This window comes from Mesoplodon densirostris, chromosome 1 (genome assembly GCF_025265405.1).
Source record: "Mesoplodon densirostris isolate mMesDen1 chromosome 1, mMesDen1 primary haplotype, whole genome shotgun sequence".
Classification (NCBI taxonomy): domain Eukaryota; kingdom Metazoa; phylum Chordata; class Mammalia; order Artiodactyla; family Ziphiidae; genus Mesoplodon; species Mesoplodon densirostris.
This window is the reverse complement of record NC_082661.1, coordinates 63989325-64014092: the sequence shown is the minus strand read 5'-3', so window position 1 is coordinate 64014092 and position 24768 is coordinate 63989325. Positions and strand designations below refer to the sequence as shown.

The window sequence follows — 24768 nt, the reverse complement described above, 5'->3', positions numbered from 1 at the left end:
GAAAGACAAGATCGAGCCTCAACCACCAGAACAAAGGCATTAGTCCCCCCGACCAGGAAGCCTATACAACCTACTGAAACAACCTTAGCCACTGGGGTCAGACACGAAAAACAACGGGAACTACGAATCTGCAGCCTGCAAAAAGGAGACCCCAAACACAGTAACATAAGCAAAATGAGAAGACAGAAAAACACACAGCAGGTGAAGGAGCAAGATAAAAACCTACCAGACCTAACAAATGAAGAGGTAATAGGCAGTCTACCTGAAAAAGAATTCATAATAATGATGGTAAAGATGATCCAAAATCTTGGAAATAGACAAAATGCAAGAAACAGTTAACAAGGACCTAGAAGAACTAAAGATGAATCAAGCATTGATTAAAAACACAATACATGAAATAAAAAATACTCTAGATGGGATCAATAGCAGAATAACTGAGGCAGAAGAACGGATAAGTGAGGTGGAAGATAAAATAGTGGAAATAACTGATGCAGAGCAAAATAAAGAAAAAAGAATGAAAAGAACAGAGGACAGTCTCAGAGACCTCTGGGGCAACATTAAACGCACCAACATTCGAATTATAGGGGTTCCAGAAGAAGAAGAGAAAAAGAAAGGGACTGAGAAAATATTTGAAGAGATTATAGTTGAAAACTTCCCCAATATGGGAAAGGAAATAGTTAATCAAGTCCAGGAGGCACAGAGAGTCCCATACAGAATAAATCCAAGGAGAAATACACCAAGACACATATTAATCAAACTGTCAAAAATTAAGCACAAAGAAATCATATTAAAAGCAGCAAGGGAAAAACAACAAATAACACACAAGGGAATCCCCATCAGGTTAACAGCTGATCTCTCAGCAGAAACTCTACAAGCCAGAAGGGAGTGGCAGGACATAATTAAAGTGATGAAGGAGAGAAACCTGCAGCCAAGATTACTCTACCCAGCAAGGATCTCATTCAGATTTGATGGAGAAATTAAAACCTTTACAGACAAGCAAAAGCTGAGAGAGTTCAGCACCACCAAACCAGCTTCACAACAAATGCTAAAGGAACTTCTCTAGGCAAGAAACACAACAGAAGGAATATACCTACAATAACGAACCCAAAGCAATTAAGGAAATGGGAATAGGAACATACATATCAATAATTACCTTAAATGTAAATGGACTAAATGCTCCCACCAAAAGACACAGAGTGGCTGAATGGATACAAAAACAAGACCCATATATATGCTGTCTACAAGAGACCCACTTCAGACCTAAAGACACATACAGATTGAAAGTAAGGGGATGGAAAAAGATATTCCATGCAAATGGAAATCAAAAGAAAGCTGGAGTAGCAATTCTCATATCAGACAAAATAGACTTTAAAATAAAGACTATTAGAAGAGACAAAGAAGGACACTACATAATGATCAAGGGATCGATCCAAGAAGAAGATATAACAATTGTAAATATTTATGCACCCAACATAGGAGCACCTCAATACATAAGGCAAATACTAACAGCCATAAAAGGGGAAATCGACAGTAACACAATCATAGTAGGGGACTTTAACACCCCACTTTCACCAATGGACAGATCGTCCAAAATGAAAATAAATAAGGAAACACAAGCTTTAAATGATACATTAAACAAGATGGACTTAGTTGATATTTATAGGACATTTCATCCAAAAACAACAGAATACACATTTTTCTCAAGTGCTCATGGAACATTCTCCAGGATAGATCATATCTTGGGTCACAAATCAAGCCTTGGTAAATTTAAGAAAATTGAAATTGTATCAAGTATCTTTTCCGACCACAATGCTATGAGACTAGACATCAATTACAGGAAAAGATCTGTAAAAAATACAAACACATGGAGGCTAAACAATACACTACTCAATAACGAAGTGATCACTGAAGAAATCAGAGAGGAAATTAAAAAATACCTAGAAACAAATGACAATGGAGACACGACAACCCAAAACCTATGGGATGCAGCAAAAGCAGTTCTAAGGGGGAAGTTTATAGCAATACAATCCCACCTTAAGAAACAGGAAACATTTCGAGTAAACAACCTGACCCTGCACCTAAAGCAATTAGAGAAAGAAGAACAAAAAACGCCCAAAGCTAGCAGAAGGAAAGAAATCATAAAGATCAGATCAGAAATAAATGAAAAAGAAATGAAGGAAACGATAGCAAAGATCAACCAAACTAAAAGCTGGTTCTTTGAGAAGATAAACAAAATTGACAAACCATTAGCCAGACTCATCAAGAAAGGAAGGGAGAAGACTCAAATCAATAGAATTAGAAATGAAAAAGGAGGAGTAACAACTGACACTGCAGAAATACAAAAGATCATGAGAGATTACTACAAGCAACTCTATGCCAATAAAATGGACAACCTGGAAGAAATGGACAAATTCTTAGAAATGCACAACCTGCCAAGACTGACTCAGGAAGAAATAGAAAATATGAATAGACCAATCACAAGCACTGAAATTGAAACTGTGATTAAAAATCTTCCATCAAACAAAAGCCCAGGACCAGATGGCTTCACAGGCGAATTCTATCAAACATTTAGAGAAGAGCTAACACCCATCCTGCTCAAACTCTTCCAAACAATTTCAGAGGAAGGAACACTCCCAAACTCATTCTACGAGGCCACCATCACCTTGATACCAAAACCAGGCAAGGATGTCACAAAGAAAGAAAACTACAGGCCAATATCACTGATGAACATAGATGCAAAAATCCTCAACAAAATACTAGCAAACAGAATCCAACAGCACATTAAAAGGATCATACACCATGATCAAGTGGGGTTTATTCCAGGAATGCAAGGATTCTTCAATATACGCAAATCAATCAATGTGATACACCATATTAACAAGTTGAAGGAGAAAAACCATATGATCATCTCAATAGATGCAGAGAAAGCTTTCGACAAAATTCAACACCCATTTATGATAAAAACTCTGCAGAAAGTAGGCATAGAGGGATCTTTCCTCAACATAATAAAGGCCATATATGACAAACCCACAGCCAACATTGTCCTCAATGGTGAGAAACTGAAACCATTTCCACTAAGATCAGGAACAAGACAAGGCTGCCCACTCTCACCACTCTTATTCAACCTAGTTTTGGAAGTTTTAGCCACAGCAATCAGAGAAGAAAAGGAAATAAAAGGAATCCAAATCGGAAAAGAAGAAGTAAAGCTGTCATTGTTTGCAGATGACATGATACTATACATAGAGAATCCTAAAGATGCTACCGAAAAACTACTAGAGCTAATCAATGAATTTGGTAAAGTAGCAGGTTACAAAATTAATGTACAGAAATCTCTGGCATTCCTGTACACTAATGATGAAAAATCTGAAAATGAAATCAAGAAAACACTCCCATTTACCATTGCAACAAAAAGAATAAAATATCTAGGAATAAACCTACCTAAGGAGACAAAAGACCTGTATGCAGAAAATTATAAGACACTGATGATAGAAATTAAAGATGATACAAACAGATGGAGAGATATACCATGCTCCTGGATTGGAAGAATCAATATTGTGAAAATGACTCTACTACCCAAAGCAATCTACAGATTCAATGCAATCCCTATCAAACTACCACTGGCATTTTTCACAGAACTAGAACAAAAAATTTCAAAATTTGTTTGGAAAAACAAAAGACCCCGAATAGCCAAAGCAATCTTGAGAACGAAAAAAGGAGCTGGAGGAATCAGGCTCCCTGACTTCAGACTATACTACAAAGCTACAGTAATTAAGACAGTGTGGTACTGGCATAAAAACAGAAAGATAGATCAGTGGATCAGGATAGAAAGCCCAGAGATAAACCCACGCACATATGGCCAACTTATCTTTGATAAAGGAGGCAGGAATGTACAGTGGAGAAAGGACAGCCTCTTCAATAAGTGGTGCTGGGAAAACTGGACAGGGACATGTAAAAGTATGAGATTAGATCATTCCCTAACACCATACACAAAAATAAGCTCAAAATGGATTAAAGACTTAAATGTAAGGCCAGAAACTATCAAACTCTTAGAGGAAAACATAGGTAGAACACTCTATGACATAAATCACAGCAAGATCCTTTTGGACCCACCTCCTAGAGAAAGGGAAATAAAAACAAAGATAAACACATGGGACCTAATGAAACTTCAAAGCTTTTGCACAGCAAAGGAAACCATAAACAAGACCAAAAGACAACCCTCAGAATGGGAGAAAATATTTGCAAATGAAGCAACTGACAAAGGATTAATCTCCAAAATTTATAAACAGCTCATGCAGCTCAATAGCAAAAAAACAAACAACCCAATCCAAAAATGGGCAGAAGACTTAAATAGGCATTTCTCCAAAGAAGATATACAGACTGCCAACAAACACATGAAAGAATGCTCAACATCATTAATCATTAGAGAAATGCAAATCAAAACTACAATGAGATATCATCTCACACCAGTCAGAATGGCCATCATCAAGAAATCTAGAAACAATAAATGCTGGAGAGGGTGTGGAGAAAAGGGAACACTCTTGCACTGCTGGTGGGAATGTGAATTGGTACAGCCACTATGGAGAACAGTATGGAGGTTCCTTAAAAAACTAAAAATAGAACTACCATATGATCCAGCAATCCCACTACTAGGCATATACCCTGAGAAAACCATAATTCAAAAAGAGACATGTACCAAAATGTTCATTGCAGCTCTATTCACAATAGCCCGGAGCTGGAAACAACCTAAGTGTCCATCATCGGATGAATGGATAAAGAAGATGTGGCACATATATACAATGGAATATTACTCAGCCATAAAAAGAAACGAAACTGAGCTATTTGTAATGAGGTGGATAGACCTAGAGTCTGTCATACAGAGTGAAGTAAGTCAGAAAGAGAAAGATAAATATCGTATACTAACACATATATATGGAATATAAGAAAAAAAAATGTCATGAAGAACCTAGGGGTAAAACAGGAATAAAGACACAGACCTACTTGAGAATGGACTTGAGGATATGGGGAGGGGGAAGGGTAAGCTGTGACAAAGCGAAAGAGAGGCATGGACATATATACACTACCAAACGTAGGGTAGATAGATAGTGGGAAGCAGCCGCAGAGCGCAGGGAGATCAGCTCGGTGCTTTGTGACTGCCTGGAGGCGAGGGATGGGGAGGGTGGGAGGGAGGGAGATGCATGAGGGAGGGGATGTGGGAACAGATGTATATGTATGACTGATTCGCTTTGTTATAAAGCAGAAACTAATAAAAAAAAATAAAAAAAAAAAATAAAAAAAAAAAAGAATGACTCCCAGGTTTCTGGCCTGGGAAAAACATAGAGTTCTGTGTATTGCAACAAGGAAGGTTGCAGGACAAGCAGATTCAGGGGAGCTTCATTTGGGGCATGTTAAGCCAAGGGAAGGTGTCCATCAAGCGCTTGGATATTTGAGTCTGGAGTTCTGGGGAGACGTTTGGGCCCTGGGTGTAAATTAAGGGAGCATCAGTAGATTGACAGTATTTAAAGCCAAGAGACAGGACGATCTCACCAAGGGAATGAGGCAAGGCTGAGCCCCAGGCACTGTCACATGTGGTGCTCGGAAGATGAGAAGAAACCAGCCGAGGAATCTGAGGAGGAGAAGCAGTGGGTAGGGGGAGAACCAGGAGAGAGCATGTCTGAGAAGCCAAGTGATGAAGATATTTCAAGAAAAAGAAAGCAACTGGTCACTTTCATTACTAAACGCCTCTGACAGGGCAACTAAGGTGAGGGCTGAGGACTGATCATAAGATGTGGTGATGCGGGGGTCCTTGGAGATGCTGGCAAGAGCAGTTCCAGGGAGCGCTAGGTTCAAAAAACTGATTTGGAAAGAGAGGGTTTGAGGATTTTTCTTTCAGAAGGTTGAACAACTGAGCAACAGCTAGAAAGAGATGTGAAGCCCAGAGAGAGTTTTTTAAGGAAGGGGCCTTTGTACATGGATAGGGATAAACCAAAAGAGCAGGAAGAAATGACTATGCAGGTGAAAGGGGGAAACTGTCCAGATCAAGGCCCTGGAGGGGGTGGGAGAAGTGCCCAGGCAGAAACCCTGGTCCAGATGGAAGCAGGGACAGACCACAGGAGCAAGTGGAAGCAGAGGGGGTGACATGACTCAGTGGGGTGAGACAGGGGGATGGGGATGGGGGAGGGTCCATCTCTGGCTTTATCTCTTTGCTCTTGAAATGAGAACAAAGGCCAAGGGTAGAGAATGAAGGGGGTTGGGAAGGTGCAGTTTTGAGTGGAGAGGAGAGGCTGTGAAATAGTCCTTCAGGAGTTGGATTCCTACCAGGGTCATCTAACACCAAGGGCAGAACCTTCTCCTGGCTTCCACCTCCTACACAGGAAAGCCAAGCTCTTTGACAGGCTCGTGGGGACAGAGGGTCCAGCCTCCTTCCTTCCCCTCTGGGGCTCATGTCCACCAATCCTGGGGCCTAAGAATGCATTCCGTGTGGATGCAACATCTACTCAGTTCAAACACTTCACTAACCATCAAGGTCAGCTTCAGCTTTATCAGTAGTAAGAAGAAAGACGTTTCACTGTGTTCAAAGGGTCTGACTTCTTCTTTGGTCTTTGCCTGTCAGGGAGGAGCCATCACAGCTAGAATGAAGCCCAAGGAGGAAAAAGTGAAAATAATTACAGAGGTGAGTGATGGCTCAGATGTCTCCAAGGGATGTATCTTTGTGTGTGCATGCTCATGTCACACGTGTTAGTGAGTGAGGAAGTTAGGCCAGCAATGAGCATTTATTGCACACCCACTGCATGCAGAAGGTGCTACCTTGGGCACACAGAGGAGAAGAGGGGTGCATGCAGCCCTGCAGGTGCTCCAGGATTGAGGGCTCTGAAGCTGCTTTGTCACCATTTCATGAATTCCAACAGACAGCAGTTCTGAGTCGCCACCTAAAGGCTCCAGTTCTACTGAACCACATTGATGTCTTTTTTTTTTTTTTTTTTTTTTTTGGATTATAGTTGATTTACAATGTTGTGTTAGTTTCAGGTATACAGCAAAGTGATTCACTTATACATATACATAGATTCATTCTTTTTCAGTAAAGCACATTGATTTCTAAAGAAATTCAAAATGAGGACAATAACTGTAGATTATAACCACTTATAAAATTCTCATGGAGTCCTGCAATTTCTAACTTATTTTGTGCAAAACATCATTAAACACTGCCTGGACCAGAGGAGCGAAGGCTTCTCCAGTTTGGAGACCAGAGACCTCCGAACAGAAGAGAAAGTATTCCTCTCAATCTTTGCTTCTCTCTTGGCTCTAGGGCTCAGTAACTTGAGACCCTAGAGGCAGAAATGGGGACAATATGCTATTTCCAATAGGAACTCCAAAAAGCCTGAAGGAACCCAGATGAAACCACACAGATTAACTTTAAGCAAGATATCAAGTACTGACAACTTACCTACATCTACCTGTGCTCATTCATTCACACAACAAATATTTATTGTGCCTCTGGTCCCTGGGAATAGAGAAGTGAAGAAAACTCTGAGCTCTCCTGGAGTTCACATTCAGTCTAATTTGAGGTCCTACTGGAGAGTTTTCCATTGACAGAGACTCAAAACATTATTGGAAAGCCAAAAAAAAAAAAAAAAAAAAAGCTTGATGTATATTTCTCACAAGTCCATTCTAAGCCAATAAGAATTTAGACTTGAATTAAGAGCCACAGTTGCACACCTCAATATCATCATCTTATCTAAATCCTGATAGGCTCTGAAGAAGGAGGCCTGAGTGAGGGTGGGGCTTGCACCCAGAGGATGATTCAGAGTGATCAGGCCCTTTAGACAAAGAAAAAGCCCAAGCCACGCCCACACCCTGGTTGGGACCTCAGTTTCCTCCTCGGCAGCTGAAACTCAGGTCTTCTCTAAACAGATGGCCAAGGGCACTGATGAGTGGTTGAAGCCTAGCCCAGCAACCTGCATGCCATTTTTTTGAAATCTTATATGATTAAAACCCATGCTTTGTGTTCCAAGTTTGTTTCAGCATAAAAACAAAAATTTCCCAAGTTTAGGAAAAAAAAGTCTAATAAATCCGGTACACCAGAAGAGGTTCTGGATTTATCTTGCAACTTCTTTTATACCCCGAGGTACTTGTGCCCTGGTTTGTAAAACTCAAACTAGAAAACTTTAAAGCTTCAAACTTAAGAGGCTTCAGCTCTAACATTTTATGACTAAAACTTTAGAAAGCATAATATGGAAAAAGAAACGAAGTTGGCACTGTTAAAGGATTTCTTCCTTTTCAGGAACACTCCCACACTGTTGGTGGGAATGTAAATTGGTACAGCCACTATGGAAAATAGTATGGAGGTTCCTTAAAAAACTAAAAATAGTAATACCATATGACCCAGCAATCCCACTCCTAGGCATATACCCAGAAAAAATCTTAATTTGAAAAGATACATGCACCCCAATGTTCATTGCAGGACTATTTACAATAGCCAGGACATGGAAGCAAACTAAATGTCCATCAACAGAGGAATGAATAAAGAAGATGTGGTAATATATACAATGAAATATTACTCAGCCATAAAAAAGAACAAAATAATGCCATTTGCAGCAACATGGATGGCCCTAAAGATAGTCATACTGAGTGAAGTAAGTCAGACACAGAAAGACAAAACATATGATACTGCTTATATGTGGAATCTAAAAAAAAGGATACAAATGAACTTATTTACTTAAAACAGAAGTAGAGTTACCGATGTAGAAAACAAACTTATGGTTACCCGGGGATAAGGGAGGGGGAGAGGAATAAATTGGGAGACTGGGATAGACATACACATACTACTATATATAAAATAGATAACTAATAAGAACTTACCGTATAGTGCAGGGAGCTCTACTGAATACTCTGTAATGACCCATATGGGAAAAGAATCTGAAAAAAGAGTAGACATATGCATAACTGATTCACTTTCTGTACACCTGAAACTAACAAAACATTGTAAATCAACTATACTCCAAGAAAAATTTAAAACAGAACAAAACACAAAAAGGATTTCTCCCTTTTCAAAAAGACCTGAAAAAATTTGCATTAAATACAAACTTCCACGGTGATTTAACACGTATCCTCATTATTCTCTACCTGATAGTAAGGCTGGAGAGCAGAGAAGTCCAACCCTGGAAGCCCCTAGTGAGATTCTGATATCGTCCTGGGCCAGAGGCCTCCATCCGGGTCAGTACATCAGTCCCGGCAGATTCACTTGTTCGTGGCCTTCATTAGATTATGACTTTTGAGGGAAATCACCTCCGGTACCTCTGTGCACCCAAGGCCTGGAACACAGTCAGCAGTCCATAAATGCCCTAGGCATGAATGAGCACCTGGGTCGATGGAAGCTCCAACACCATATCATTGACCATCTTTCCATTTGGATACAACTTTTGAGAAGAGTAGATGGTGATGTCTGTCCACTGTCCCTTCTCTCACACTCAGCTTTAGTGGGTGGAGGCTCCAGGACAAGACAGTCATTTTAACACCTAAAAATCCCACCCCTCTCCCTCACTTATCATTTTTTCCCAATTTACACACACACACTAAGAGATAACTCTTCCTTTTGCATCTTAACAAAGGAGTTCATTGAAGACATTGAGGATGCAGATGAGGGAAGACAGAAGAAGACCGCGAAGGTTCCAAGACAAAAAGGAAAGAAGCAGGTAGGGAGTGACAGAAGCATTTGTCTGTCTACTGGGCTGTCAGTTAACAGCTCACTGCACCCCAAGAGGCCATACAGCCTCCTATGGGTACAAGCACTTGGCCTTCTCTAGGAGAGGCAGGGATGCCGGTGGATGGTCCAGGTGAAGGACCCTACGTGGGGCCTCATGGATGACCCTCACCATGAAGCCATGGGCAGTATTTGGAGCATGTTTCCTCCAAGGTTTTTCCCATCCCCTGAGAGAGAAGTTTAGAAATGCTGAAATGAGCCCCTTTAGTGCTGTCATCAGGCCATAAACTAAGACCAGCGGTAGATGGCAGTGCAGGATTACAAATCTCAGGGAACTTCCACTTTCCCAGCTCCAAGCCCAAATTCTGCCTCAGTCTAAACCGAGGCCAATCCCCATCTCCCGGGCCTGCTGGCAGTCCCTCCCCCGGCTCTGCCCTCTGCCGAAGTTGCCCTCCTTGGCCGTGAGCATCTCTATGCAAGGTCCACCTTCTCCAGGTAAATAGACGACCTGGGAAAGGAGGCCGGGAAGATTTTGCGGAGGGGCGATCGGCTTGGAATAATCCAGATGCCAGCAGGGGAGGGAGGGGGAAGGAGCGCCATTTTGAGCCGGCAGCCACGTGATGGGGCCGCCTGGAGAGGTGGGGCCGGGGCGGTGGGGAGGGCACCAGGGGAGCCGAAGTCAGGGGAGAAACCCCTTTTCAGCTCTCCCCTCGCCCAGCACAATCCCGTTGGGACAAGCTGGGCCAAGGAAACTCCTTCTCTGTAGCTGGGATAGAGTGGCCCAGGGGAGGGCCCAGGGCGGCTGGAGGTGCTACCTGGCCTTGTGGCTGGGCCCTCCGGCCACTCAGGGACTTTAACCCCTTCCTGCAGGGTCAGCAGGGGGCTCTGCAGCCGGGGCCACGGGGCCCAACGAGGCGTCAGATGAGCCAGTACAAATGGAAAGAGCTCAAGTCCTTAGCTCCAAGGCCACAGGCACAGTAAGCAATGGTGACCAGTGCCAGGGGCGTGGAGCTTGGACTAAACGGGAGAAAGGAGCAGGGATGGAAAGGAGAAGGCACTTTCTGTGTCCTAGGTGTGGCGCTTTCCTGAGACATCATCTCATTCCTTGAACTGCACAAAGAGCCCTGATCAGAAAACGAGCATGCAGTCTTTGGAGCTTTGTGAGAAATCTGGATAGTGTTTCTTAACCCCTGCGGCACTTCAGAATCACTTGGGGATTTTTTTTTTTTAAGTCAAATGCCTCAGGTCCACTCCAGGCCATTTATTTAAGTCAGACTGTCTGTGCTTTACAAAGTGACTATACATAGCAGCATCTCAGTGAATGGGCTATTTTTATTTCCCTTCTTTTACGGGTGAGGAAGGAAGTTAGGAAGTTCAATAACTCGCTCGAGTCCCATGGTAAATCTGAGTTTGGAGGCAAGCCTTTGTCTGGCCCAAAGGCCATCACTCACCTGGGGCCTCCACTTCCACTTCTGCTCACCAGTCTGCCCTCCTCTGAGAGTTTGGGGAAGGAACCAGAGGCTGTTCTTTGCCCTGGATTAACCAGGGACACTTTGACAGCTATTTCCAAATGAGTTGGAGCTGGGATCAAATAGTTTGGTTGTGATTTTCCTGTTTCTCTTTTCCTCCAAATTTCTACAGAGCTCTACACATTAAACCTAGAAAAAGTGAAAATATTCATTTTTTAAATTTTATTTTTAAATTCATTTCTTTATTTTATTTTTTGGCTGCGTTGGGTCTTCACTGCTGCTCACGGGCTTTCTCTAGTTGTGGTGAGTGGGGGGCCACTCCTTATTGCAGTGCGTGGGCTTCTCATTGCGGTGGCCTCTCTTGTTGTGGAGCATGGGTTCTAGGTGCACAGGCTCAGTAGTTGTGGCACATGGGCTTAGTTGCTCTGTGGCATGTGGGATCTTCCCAGACCAGGGCACGAACCTGCATCCCCTGCATTGGCAGGCGGACTCCTAACCACTGCGCCACCAGGGAAGTCACTGCGCCACCTGGGTCATCTCCCCAAGAAACCTCTTAGAGAAAATCAGGATCAACACTGCTTCCTGTGGGGATAGGTGATCATGACCGCAGTGACTCAGGTGACACAGACCACAGTTATCTAGATCTGAAGAGGATTAAGGCCTGTCCCCTTGCTAAGTGACCCACCTCATCCTGAGTCAACCGAAGCCCTGAGATTCACAACCTCTGACCATCTGCCCACAGCTATCGGTTGCTGGCCCCAAGGAAATGGTGTCTAAAAAATCCCATCCAGACGACCAGCAGGAGCCCGTGCAGGAAGGTTCTGACACTCACCTCCTGGGCATGACGAGCCGACGAGGCCCACGGAGTAAGTTCTGTCAACCAGTATTAATTGCCTCCTGGGATCAGCACAGAGAATCGTGGGGATTTTGCATGGGTATTATTTTTTGTACACGTCCACCGCCCTCCACAGCATTTTACCCCAATTCTAGGCAATTTCTAAGTTCACCTCTCTCTGGGAGACAGGACACAACCCCAGGACATATTTACATAACCACAGAATTTTGAAGCATTCATTGAAATAGAAATGGTGCAAATAATCAAATAGGTAGACATTCCAGGGTGGGTGAAATAGGCAGGCATATTTATCAATGAAATAGTACTAGAATCAGATGTTGGAAAACCTGAGGATGTTTCTGAGGCTCTCGGAGATCCTGCCCCTCGAGGACCCCTTCTCTTATCCATCCCTCAGCCCACCCCCCAACACACACACACACACACACACACACACACACACACACACACACACACACACACACTCCCTTCCCCCTCCAGGAACTGTGGCCTGTATTTTACCTGTATTTTACAGCATTACTTTTCCCCATCACAGTGACCATCATTCATTCTCTGCTCATTGTAGGGAAAATTATTACCCCTCACTTGTTGCTTCTCTTGAACAGTGGATTAGATCAGAGAAGAAGGCGTGTTACACTTTTCAATTGTTACATAATTATTACATAATTATTACTCTATTTTTCTGCAGCTGAGCTGGGGAATAAAGTAACTATTGGAAATTAGAGGGCTTTGGAAGCAAGTTCATCTGAAGTCCAACCCTAAGAAAAATGTGGTTCCTATCCAAGAGCAATAACACAGTAGAACTGTTACAAATTAGTAAAGTAGAACCAAACTTTATCCCATATAGTTGCTTCATTTTCTAAATGGGTAAAATTATTCATTATTGAAGATTACAGTTTGTCTTAGTGTGCTCAGGCTGCCGTAACAAAATATACCATAGACTGGGTGGCTCCAACAACAGACATTTATTTTCTCACAATTCTGGAGGCTGGAAGTCTAAGATCAGGGTGCCCGTGTGGTCACTTTCCAGTGAGTCCTCTCTTCCTGGCTTGTAGGCAGCTGGCATCTCCCTGTGTGCTCACTTTGGTGTCTCTTCCTATAAGAATGCTAATCCTATTATATTAGGGCCCCACCATATAACCTCGTTTAACCTTCATTACCTCCTTAGAGGCCCTGTCTCCAAATATAGTCACATTGAGGGTTAGGGCTTCAGTGTATGAATTTTGTGGAGACACAATTCCGTCCATAGCACAACTATTGAATATTTAAGTAGTTGTTTTAAAATCAAGAGAAAAAAAAATGTCAGAGAGCATGGCCAGTAATAAAGGCTCTGTAGCATAATGAAAAGTGAATTCTTTCCTTCTTCCTAAAATGGGGGAAATACTCTTCACTGTCACCATGGGGGTGATTGTAAAGATCAAATCAAGAAAAGGATGTGGAAATATTTTAAATAGTGTGCACAATTTTAAATATGTAAATAGTATGCACTAGTATTTTAAATAAATACACAGTAACTAAGGTGTGTTAGAGTGAGATAATAGACAATCTATGCATTAGTCCAAAAGGAAAAAATAAAAAACACAATTTATGATTTGAAGAAGGAAAGAACAGTACAAGGCTAAGATGTGCCTGCCTGAGCAAGGTCATGACCAGCCGGTCGCTGGGCAGCTCAGGGCAGAGCTGGAGGCTGTTGCTGATTTGGCAGCACTGGTGGACCAAGATGTAGAGAAAATCCCTGGGAGTGAGGTGGGGGCACCTGATGGATTAGAAGCCTGGGTAGACAGGCATCAGTTAGAAACGAGAGGTCAAGACCAGCAGAAAGTCAGCCATGTGGTCAAGAGAGCAGAATAGGTCTCATTCAGTATGTCAACACACGTTAGAGCGAGAGTGCAAGGAATGAGCAACACGAGGAGTCTCGACCTGAGACAGGAAGGGCAAGGCACAGAGCAGAAGCAATAGAGGATGTGCAGGTGTCTCCGTGGTAGAGTGTTGGTGGGAGAGGACTCCAAACACAGGGCTCTAAAACACCCAAGTGTGTGCAGAAAATAGTGCGTCCAGGAGCAGCCGTGTCTTATAGGACCTTGCCTAGGAAATCACCCACCCACTTAGCAGGAAACTAAGTCCAGCCCATCTTCAGGGAGAGGGAAATTTGGCTCCACCTTTAAAGAGAGGTGTGTCAAAGAAATTTATGGGCATATATTTAAACCACCACATTCATCTTTCTTTAAAACTATACTCAGAAATCTGTAATGAGCATCACATAAAATCCACACTCTTATTTGTTCGGAGTTCTGAGACCCTATGTGATCTGGCCCTTTCCAATTCTACTCCCACTCTTCTCCAATATGCCTCCACCCTGGTTGACTGCTACTGGCCTCTGAATGCCTTGTGGCCACCTGGGCATTCCCAGGCTTTGGTGCCCACTCAGAAAGCTCTCCACCCATCTCTTTATTAAGCTTGTGACAGAAAAGCAGTACAGTTGTATCTGTTAAGGCCTCGGTCTTTGGCGTCAGACAAGTGTGTGTACCAGTCTATACCTGTTACTTTCTTACTTGCTTGGGCAAGTTTCCCCACCTCCTTAAACTTCAGTTTCTTTATCTGCAAAGTAGGGACAAGAATAAAAGGTCTTAATACCCCCCACAGAGTTTATATTCCAGCTGGGGGGTTAGAGGGAAAAAGAGAAAGCAAATCAAAAAAAATATGATAAATATACAGTATGGCCAGAGGTGAGAAGTGCTACAGAGAAACATAAAGAATTGGCTGGATGGGACTACAGTGGAGGCGAGAGGAGTGTTGCTGTTTTATGAAAGGTCATCAGGGGAAGCCCTCTCCAGTGAGATGTTTGTGCAGAGGCCTGAAGGAAATGTGAGACCCCTGAGGAAAGTGGCCTTAAAGCAAGAGTGTGCTTGGTGTGTTTAAGGAACAAGGATACCAGAGTGGTTGATAGACAGTGAGAAAGAGGAAGAAGAAGGAAATTAGATCCAAAGGGAACTGCAAATATTTTCTCCCATTCCACAGTTGGTCTTTGTATTCTATTGGTTGTGTCCTTTGGTGTGAAGAAGTTTTTAAGTCTGAGGTGGTCTCATTTGTCTGTGTTTGCCTTTGTTGCCTGTGCTTTTGGTGTCACATCCAAGAAGTCATTAACAAACTCAATGTCATGAAGATTTCCTCTGTGTTTTCTTCTAGGAGTTTTATAACTTTAGGTCTCACATTTAGGTCTTTAATCCTTTCTGAGTTTATTGTGTAAGGTAAGGGTCAACTTCATTCTTTTGCACATGGATAGCCAGTTTCTCAACACCATTTATTGAAGATACTGTATTTTCCCCATTGAGTGGTCTTGGCATCCTTGTTGAAGATTATTTGACCACATACACATGGTTTTACTTCTGGGTTCTCTATTCTATCCCATTGGTCTATATGTCTGTCTTTATGCCAGTACCACACTGCTTTAATGGATGTAGCTTTATAATATGCTTTGAAATCAGGACACCTGAGCCTCCAATTCTGTTGTTTTTCAAAACTGGTTTGGCTATTTCAGGGAAACTTAATATTCTATGTGAGTTTTAGGATGAACTTTTCTTTTCATAAGAAAAATGCCATTAAGATTGTGATAGGGATTGCATTAAATCTGTTAATTGCCTTGGGTAGTATTGACATTTTAACAATATTAAGTTTTCCAATCTATGAACATGGAGTGACTTTCCATTTGTTTGTGTCTTCTTTAAATTTTTTCAACAGATTTTTATAGTTTACAGCATACAAGTCTTTTGCCTCTTTGGTTAAGTTAATTCTTAAGTGTTTTACTCTTTTCATGCTATTGTAAATGGAATTGTTTTCTTAGCTTCCTTTTTATTTTTATTTTTATTTTTTTTTAATTTTTTTTTTCTTTTTGCGGTATGCGGGCCTCTCACTGTTGTGGCCTCTCCCGTTGCGGAGCACAGGCTCCGGATGCGCAGGCCCAGCGGCCATGGCTCACGGGCCCAGCCGCTCCGCGGCATATGGGATCCTCCCAGACCGGGGCACGAACCCGTATCCCCTGCATCGGCAGGCGGACTCTTAACCACTGCGCCACCAGGGAGGCCCTTAGCTTCCTTTTTAGATGTTTCACTGTTAGTGGATAGAAACACACCTGATTTTACATATTGATTTTCTGTGCTGGAACTTTGCTGAATTTGCTTATTCGTTTCAACATTTTTTGTGTGTGGGAGGGGACTCTTTAAGGTTTTCTCTACATAAGACAATGTCTTCTGCAAACAGAGATAATTTTACTTCTTCCTTCCCAATCTGGATACCTTTTGTAACTTTTTCTTACTGTCTTAGTCTGTTTGCTCTGTTAATATAAAACACTATAGACTGGGTGGCTTATAAGCAGCAGAAATTTTGTTTCTCATAGTTCTGGAGCCTGAAAAGTCAAAGATAAAGGCACCAGCAGATCTGGTGTCTGGTAAGGAGGGCCTGCTTTTCGGTTCATAAGTGGCTGTCTTCTTGCTGTGTTCTCACATGGTAGAAGGGGCAGCGTAGAAGCTCTCTAGGGTCTTTTTTTTGTGTGTGTGGTACGTGGGCCTCTCACTGTTGTGGCCTCTCCCGTTGCAGAGCACAGGCTCCGGACGCGCAGGCTCAGCGGCCATGGCTCACGGGCCCAGCCGCTCCGCGGCATGTGGGATCCTCCCAGTCCGGGGCATGAACCCGTGTCCCCTGCATCGGCAGGCGGACTCTCAACCACCGTGCCACCAGGGAAGCCTTAGGGTCTTTTTCATAAGGGAACTAGTCCCATTCATGAAAGTTCCACCCTTATGACCTAATCACCTCCCAAAGGCCCCATCTCCAAATAGCATCACACTGGGACATAAACTTCAACATATGAATTCGGGGAGGACACAAATATTCTGTTTATAGCACTTGCTTAATTGCTCTGGCTTGGATTTCTAGTACTATGTTGAATAGAAGTAAAGTTGGGGGCAGGGGGACATCCCTGCCTTGTTTCTGATCTTAGAGGAGATGCTTTCAGTTTTTCACCACTGAGTATAATGTAAGTTGTGGGCTTTTCATATATGGCCTTTACCATGTTGAAGTAATTTCCTTCTATTCCTAGTTTGTCGAATTTTTTTTATCACAAAAGAATGTTGAATTTTGTCAAATGCTTTTTCTGTATCAATTGAGATGATCATGTGGTGTTTGTCCTTTGTTCCGGTAATGAGTACACTGATTGATTTTCATATGTGGAACCATCCTGGCACCTCCCACCCCCCCAACTTGGGCTAAGACTACTAAATGGTTCAAGAGGCTGTCTCTCATGCCCATTTTATAAATGCTACTTACCTACATTTTTCTAGGCAAAAACCTCAGATTCTGTGGTTTCCCTATCCCAAGCAAGAAAGTTTATGCTAAGAAAGCTGTGGAACTTTTTAAGCTCATATGATTTCATTGTATTTTTCTTCTCTAAGCACTTATTGGTTTACCTGAGGCATCCTCCTCTCCCTCAGAAAGAGAGAGAGAGAGAGAGAGAGAAAAGGAAGGAAGAAAGGGAGGGAGGGAGGGAGGGAGGAAGGGAGGAAGGAAGGGAGGGAGGGAGGGAGGAAGGAAGGAAGGAAGGAAGAAAGGGAAGGGAGGGAGGGAGGGAGGAAGGAAGGAAGGAAGGAAGGAAGGAAGGGAGGGAGAAAACCAGATGATAAATCTGACAGCCTTGAACCCTGAGAGCTTAATACCATGTTCTGAGGCACACAGAAAGCTTTCTGATAAGATTTCCATCAAGATTCCTCATTCTCTTTCTTACTTATATCCCAGTACATTGCCCAAGATTAAGAGAAAAAAACATTTCAAGTCAGCAAGCATTCCTTGAAACCCATAGAAACTGAAATCAGACTCACTACTACTCATTACTACTTTCAGTCCTGGGACCTTGAGGAGCAGACCAGTCTCCCTCAGCCACAGGAGCCTCGTTTATATTGATAAAAACGAGGATCATAAAAGTCTTGGCTTCGTGCAGCTGTTATGACAGTGAAATCAGATGATACACAGAAAGCACCTCACAAAGGGTCTGGCACATACCTAGTCGCCTTCTCCAGCTGGAAGAACTTGATGCTAAATAACTAACAAAAATAATTACCTCTTTTGAGTGTTATGATATGGCTGGCACCATGCTGAGGTCTTTACATGCATTACATTACTCAGAACAGTCCTGTCATCAGGCATTGTTTTATAATTTAGGAAACTAAGGTTCAGAGAGAACCAACAGCTAGAGGTGGTGGAGCCAGAACTCAAACTCCAGTCTACAGACCTCAGGAACCTGTGTTCTTTTTTTTTCTTCTTTTTAAATTTATTTCATTGAAGTACAGTTGATTTGCAATGTTGTGTTAATTTCTGCTATACAGCAAAGTGTTCGTTATATATATATATATATATATTCTTTTTCATATTCTTTTCCACTATGGTTTGATAAACCAGGATATTGAATATAGTTCCCTCAGATTATCATACTAAGTGAACCCGTGTTCTTAATTGCTGCACTACAGCATCATTCTATACCAGCAAATCTTAACTCTGATTGGTCTTTAAAGAGAATGGTTTACAGTTGCCCAGGGGAGGTACAGTGCTCTCTGTATTTTACTCACGGCCATGCTCTGGTTTCTGTATGCTCACTTACTACCCCCATACCACACCCACCACATCCTTCCAACCAAGTCTGCTCACCTGAATCCAAATCTTTGACTCCCTCTTGATGGTTCATTCCCCAAACCTCTCATGGGTTTGGCTTGTTGCTCAGTGCTACCACCCCCCAGCCTCTGCCCTTGAACCCATGACCCTCTCTATCCTATAGCATTCCTGCAGGGCTCCAAGTGTTGTCAAGTCCAGACTGTAGTTAGATGCTCAGATACCAGCACCCTAGAAGACATGGCCTCCCGCACTGCACCAGGCACACCCCCAGAGGGGCCATCTCCCTGATGAACAGCAGTGTAGATCCATGCACTGAAAGCTTTGACTTCTAATCTGCTTTTCAAACATATACATAGTCATGACTTTCCAAATACAGAAAGCATTTCACCGAATAGGGACATAGCTCCCAATCAAATAAACATCTAGGAAAAAAGTACACACATTTCCCCCACGATTCCAACTTGCACCATCTCTTAAGGGAGGAACTATTGAATGTTAAGCAGTTTCTTATGAACATAAGTTTCTTCATTATTGACATCTGTTTTCCATTCATTCCTGTTAGTTTCTCTGGTTAAAGCATCATTTCAGAGCCAATTTCTCAGTATTAGTTGAAAATAAAGTTCAGAATCCAGTGAAATTTGATGCAAATGAAAGGAAATAGATCACCTATTTTAGGCATACTTTTTAAAAGTCACCAAGACCTGGAGAGACTGACCCAGGAAACAAATGTTATAAAGTTCAGTATAAGACAAGAGGAGAATGGCCCAAAGGAGTTGGTCTTGGGAGTTACCCTGGAGCCCAGCAGTAAAGAACATTCTAGTCAGAGGGTGCACACTGGGGAATGTAGGAAATATCAAAAGTTCACCAACACTGGAGTTTACTACCTCACGCGGTACTTGGGGGACTAAATTACAGTGCTAAGTAAAATATTTATCTAAGTAAAAATAAATTGTATGCTGTATTCAATACAATTTTTTTCTGGATATTATGATTTTTGACATCTTAAAAAAAAGCACCCAAACAAACAAACAAACAAAACAAAAAACAAAAACAAAAAAACCTTTCTGGTTGGGGAGACAGTAGCCAATTGATAGAGATAGCAAAGAGCCAGGGCTGGAGCATGACTTTAATGTAAAATAACCAATCCAGAGCCCTACATGTCTGGCCAGTACTGAAACTGAGCGGAGGCCCTGTGGGATGCCTGGGCATGGAGGCCTTTTTTGTCCCCTGTTTCTTGTAGGCAAGACTCCAGCCTCCATGACCGTCCCTGAGTTCCAAAGTGTGTATTCGAACTGTTGGTAATCAACGGAAGAGCAGCCAAGAAACCACCTGAGGGAAGATGAAAGGGACCAAAAAAGCTCAAGATTAGGAGACTGAGCACCTGAGATGAGATTAAGGGAGTGCAAGCCCTTCACACATCCTAATCTTGTCAATGACATCCCCCCTGAGCTATTGCTATAAAACTTCTCATCAAATCCTCTGGGGTTGGGACACATAGTTTTTTGAGGCAGGAGCTTGCTGTGGCCCCCTTTGCCTGGCAAAGCAATAAAGCTATCTTCTTCTACTTCACCCAAAACTCTGTCTCTCAGATTCGTTCTGGCACCAGTGCAGAGAACCTGAGCTTTCGGCATCAGTACAACCCCAAAAAGCAAAATTCCTCTGCCTGGATCATCCGAGAGCCAGGTACCAGGCAACTAGGGACCACCCCTATAGCTTAGAGCCCCCCCAGAACCACTCGAACCCACCAACCCTAAACTGCTTACCTTGCCCTGTCTTTCCCTCAGAAATCACAAGAAAGGCCGTGAGCTGAGCTCTCAGCCCCTCCTATCTTCTGCTCCTGACCACGCTGGTGTCTTTCCATGTGCCCTGCGTGGCATGTCTTGCCCCCTGGCTGCAGAACCTGAGAGTTTATGATCAACTTTGTTTCCTGAGCCTCTCCTCTGTCTCCTCTTGTGCCCCACCTGACTGACCATCTCATAAACGAATACAAAGAATATAAAACAGACTCATCATTATTATTAGTTATAAGGAAAGACATTTTCCCAAAAACTCCTTTATAGCAAAATTCCTCCAGAGTCGTCTGTTCCCATCCTGGCTCCAATCTTGAACCTAGTCCTCTAATTCACATCCCCCTCCCTGTCAAAATTCTCCTTGTTGAGGTCCCCACGAACCACACATTTGCTAAATTCTATAGTCAGTCCTTCATCTTTACCGTCCTTGAATTTCAGTCGCGTTCCCTGCAGCTCACACTCTCTCCTCTTATGTACATGGCTCCCCGGACACCACTCTCCTGGTTTTCCGTCTCCCTTGCTGGCTGGACCTCTCCATCTCCTTGCTAGTTCTTACACCCCAGCCTCTAAATCTTGGAGCCCCCAAGCTCAGTGCTTAGTCCCCTTTTCTTTGTCAACACTCATTCTCTCAGTCATCTCAAGACTTTAAATTTTATCATATAGCTATCGTATGTATAACTGAGCAGCCCCCAACTTTTATCTCCAGTCTGGGCTTCTTTCAGACTAAATGTGCAACTACCAACTTAACACCCACTTTTGCATATCACATAAGACAGCTTGCATTTTTAATAGATTTATTGAAGTATAATTTGAATATCATAAAATTCACCCATTGTAAGTATACGATTCAATGATTTTTAGTAAATTTGTAGACCTGTGCAGCCATCACCACCATCCAGTTTTAGAACATTTTCATCACCCCAAAAAGTTCCTTTATGCCTGTTTGCAGCCACTCCCACCCCCAGCCCTAGACAAACAGTGATTTGTTTTATATTCCTATAAATAAGCCTTTTCTAGACATTTCATGTGAATAGAACCATATAATATGTAGGGGTTTGTGTCTGACTTCTTTCACTTAGCATGTTTTTGAGATTTATAAGCATTGTAGCATATATCCACATTTTTTTCCTTTTTACTGCTGAATTATATTCCATCATATGGGTATACTACATTTTATTTATTCATCCACCTGTTGATGAATATTTGGATTATTTCCAGTTTGGGGATATTATAAATAATGCTTCTATGAACTGGGTTATATGATAAATGTATATTTAACTTTATAAGAAAGTGCTGATCTGTTTTACAAACTGGCTGTATCATTTTACTTTCCCACCAACAGTTTGTGAGAGTTCCAGTTTCTCACTTCCTTGCCAACAATCGATATTATCTGTCTTCAATTTTAGCCTTTATAATGTGTATACAGTGGTATTTCGTTGTGCTTTTAACTTGTATTTCCCTAGTGATTAATGATATGGAGTATTTTTTCATATGCTTGTTAGCCTTTTGTATATCATCTTAGTAAAATGTCTGTTTAAATTTTTATACATTATTAATTGGATTTTTGGGGGTGGTAGCACTGAGCAACAATCCAAACCCATGAAGAAATTGACCAAAGAACTCCCTGCAGACCCTCAGCACAGGTGAGCTCTCAGCAGTGCTAGGGCTGGAACTCAGGGCAGAGCTTGCAGTTCTCAGCCTGTTTTGAACTCCATTTTGTGTAGTAAAATTTCCACAAATGATATCATCCATTTAATGAAATTAGAAAATCTGGAGAAGGAAACAGGAGAAAATAATCACTCACATTCTTATACCCTAGGGACAACCACCACTGACCTCAGGCCCTTTTCTAATGCTGAGTTTTTCCTGCCTGACTGCTGAGGAAGTCATGTGTTGACAGAGGTTTGCTAAGGCTGAAAAGGTATCCTAAGCTCTTACATCCAAGTGAAGTAGGTTAGAAGTTGGGGACAGTCCAACTGATTGTCTCACTCATTACGTTTTTCCTCTCAAGGCTTTAAGATTGTTACCTCTGCTCCTCTCCAAGTTTTCCTACTGAAGTCAAGCTGGCTTCCATCCTATGCTCTCCTTACCCCTCAACTCCATATTTACATTCTATCCCTGGAATTTTACAACAGTGGGCAATTATTTATCATGGGAGGAGAGAGGCAAGAGTGAAAAGCCAGTTCAGGCCAGTGTACTCCCAACCCTTTTGTCCATGATCACTACAAGAATGATGCTTATATGTAACTTGCCATCAAGAGTCTTTATCATGCTTTTAAATATTTACAAAAGATTTTATTGATGTCATATTGTAAATATTAATGTTTTAAAATAAAACTCTTATGTCACTTTTAAAGCATCCAAAGGAATCTAAATGGCATATTGATTTGAGAACCACCATTATCTGTTTCAAAATAATAAAAACACTCTCCATGAACAGTTAGAATTTCACATCATTCCCTTTTCTTCCCTAACTCCTTCATTCCATTTCCCCCACAGAATTTTAAATAATATATTACTATGTTAAAAAATCTTTTATTGAGATTGGTTCAAGATGGTGGAGTAGAAGGACGTGCACTCACTCCCTCTTGTGAGAGTGCCAGAATCACAACTAACTGCTGAACAGTCATCGACAGGAAGACACTAGAACTTACCAAAAAATATACCCCACATGCAAAGACAAAGGAGAAGCTACAATGAGATGGTAGGGGGTGGTGCAATCACAATAAAATCATATCCCATAACTACTGGATGGGTGACGCACAAAGTGGCGCACAATTATACCACAGAAGTCCACCCACTGGAGTGAAGGTTCTGAGCCCCACATTAGGCTTCCCAACCTCAGGGTCCAGCAACAGGAGGAGGAATTCCCAGAGAATCAGACTTTGAAGGCTAGCAGGATTTGATTTCAGGACTTCAACAGCACCAGGAGAAATAGAGACTCCACTCTTGGAGGGCACACATAAAGTAGTGTGTGCATTGGGACCCAGGGGAAGGAGCAGTGACCCCATAGGAGACTGAACCAGACCTACCTGCTAGTGTTGGAGGGTCTCCTGCAGAGGCAGAGGGTGGCTGTGGCTCACCGTGAGGACAAGGACACTGGCAGCAGAAGTTCTGGGAAGTACTCCTTGGTGTGAGCCCTCCCAGAGTCCACCATTAGCCCCACCAAAGAGCCCAGGTAGACTCCAGTGTTGGGTCACCTCAGGACAAACAACCAACAGGGAGGGAACCCAGCCCCACCCATCAGCAGACAAGCAGATTAAAGTTTTACTGAGTTCTGCCCACCAGAGCAATACCCAGCTCTACCCACCACCAGTCCCTCCCATCAGGAAGTTTGCACAAGCCTCTTAGATAGCCTCATCCACCAGAGGGCAGACAACAGAAGCAAGAAGAACTACAATCCTGCAGCCTGTGGAATGAAAACCACTTTCACAGAAAGATAGACAAAATGAAAGGGCAGAGGACTCTGTACCAGATGAAGGAACAAGATAAAACCCCAGAAAAACAACTAAATGAAGTGGAGACAGGCAACCTTCCAGAAAAAGAGTTTAGAATAATCATAGTGAAGATGGTCCAGGACCTCGGAAAAAGAATGGAGGCAAAGATCGAGAGGATGCAAGAAATGTTTAACACAGACCTAGAAGAATTAAAGAACAAACACCTAGAAGAATTAAAGAACAAACAAACAGAGATGAACAATACAATAACTGAAATGAAAAATACACTAGAAGGAATCAATACCAGAATAACTGAGGCAGAAGAATGGATAATTGCCCTAGAAGACAGAATGGTGGAATACACTGCTGCTGAACAGAATAAAGAAAAACGAATGAAAAGAAATGAAGACAGCTTAAGAGACATCTGGGATAACATTAAATGCACCAATTCACATTATAGGAGTCCCTGAAGGAGAAGAGAGAGAGAAAGGACCCAAGAAATTATTTGAAGAGATTAAAGTTGAAAACTCCCTAACATGGGAAAGGAAATAGCCACCCAAGTCCAAGAAGCGCAGAGAGTCCCAGGCAAGAGAAACATGCCGAGACATATAGTAATCTAATTGACAAAAATTAAGACAGAGAAAAATTATTAAAAGCAACAAGGGAAAAACAATAAATAACATACAAGGGAACTCCCTTATGGTTAACAGCTGATTTTTCAGTGGAAACTCTACAAGCCAGAAGGGAGTGACACGATGTATTTAAAGTGATGAAAGGGGGAAACTACAACCCAGATTACTCTACCCAGCAAGGATCTCATTCAGATTTGATGGACAAGTCAAAAGCTTTACGGATAAGCAAAAGCTAA

General features: G+C 42.3%; 1 protein-coding gene across 3 annotated transcripts in view; it reads left to right on the top strand.

Annotated features, from left to right (window-relative positions):
* Positions 1–24768, top strand: part of CC2D2A (coiled-coil and C2 domain containing 2A) — a 144186-nt gene that overhangs the window by 5712 nt on the left and 113706 nt on the right. For 2 of the 3 annotated variants that reach the window (XM_060103976.1, XM_060103986.1), the window contains exons 2-4: positions 6611–6670; positions 9606–9689; positions 11909–12032. In XM_060103976.1, the coding sequence (XP_059959959.1) occupies positions 6632–6670; positions 9606–9689; positions 11909–12032 (247 nt within the window). In that variant the 5' untranslated portion in view covers positions 6611–6631. Of the gene's footprint in view, positions 1–6610; positions 6671–9605; positions 9690–10084; positions 10193–11908; positions 12033–24768 lie in introns of those variants that run through there. The other variant, XM_060103992.1, reaches the window with a different exon arrangement.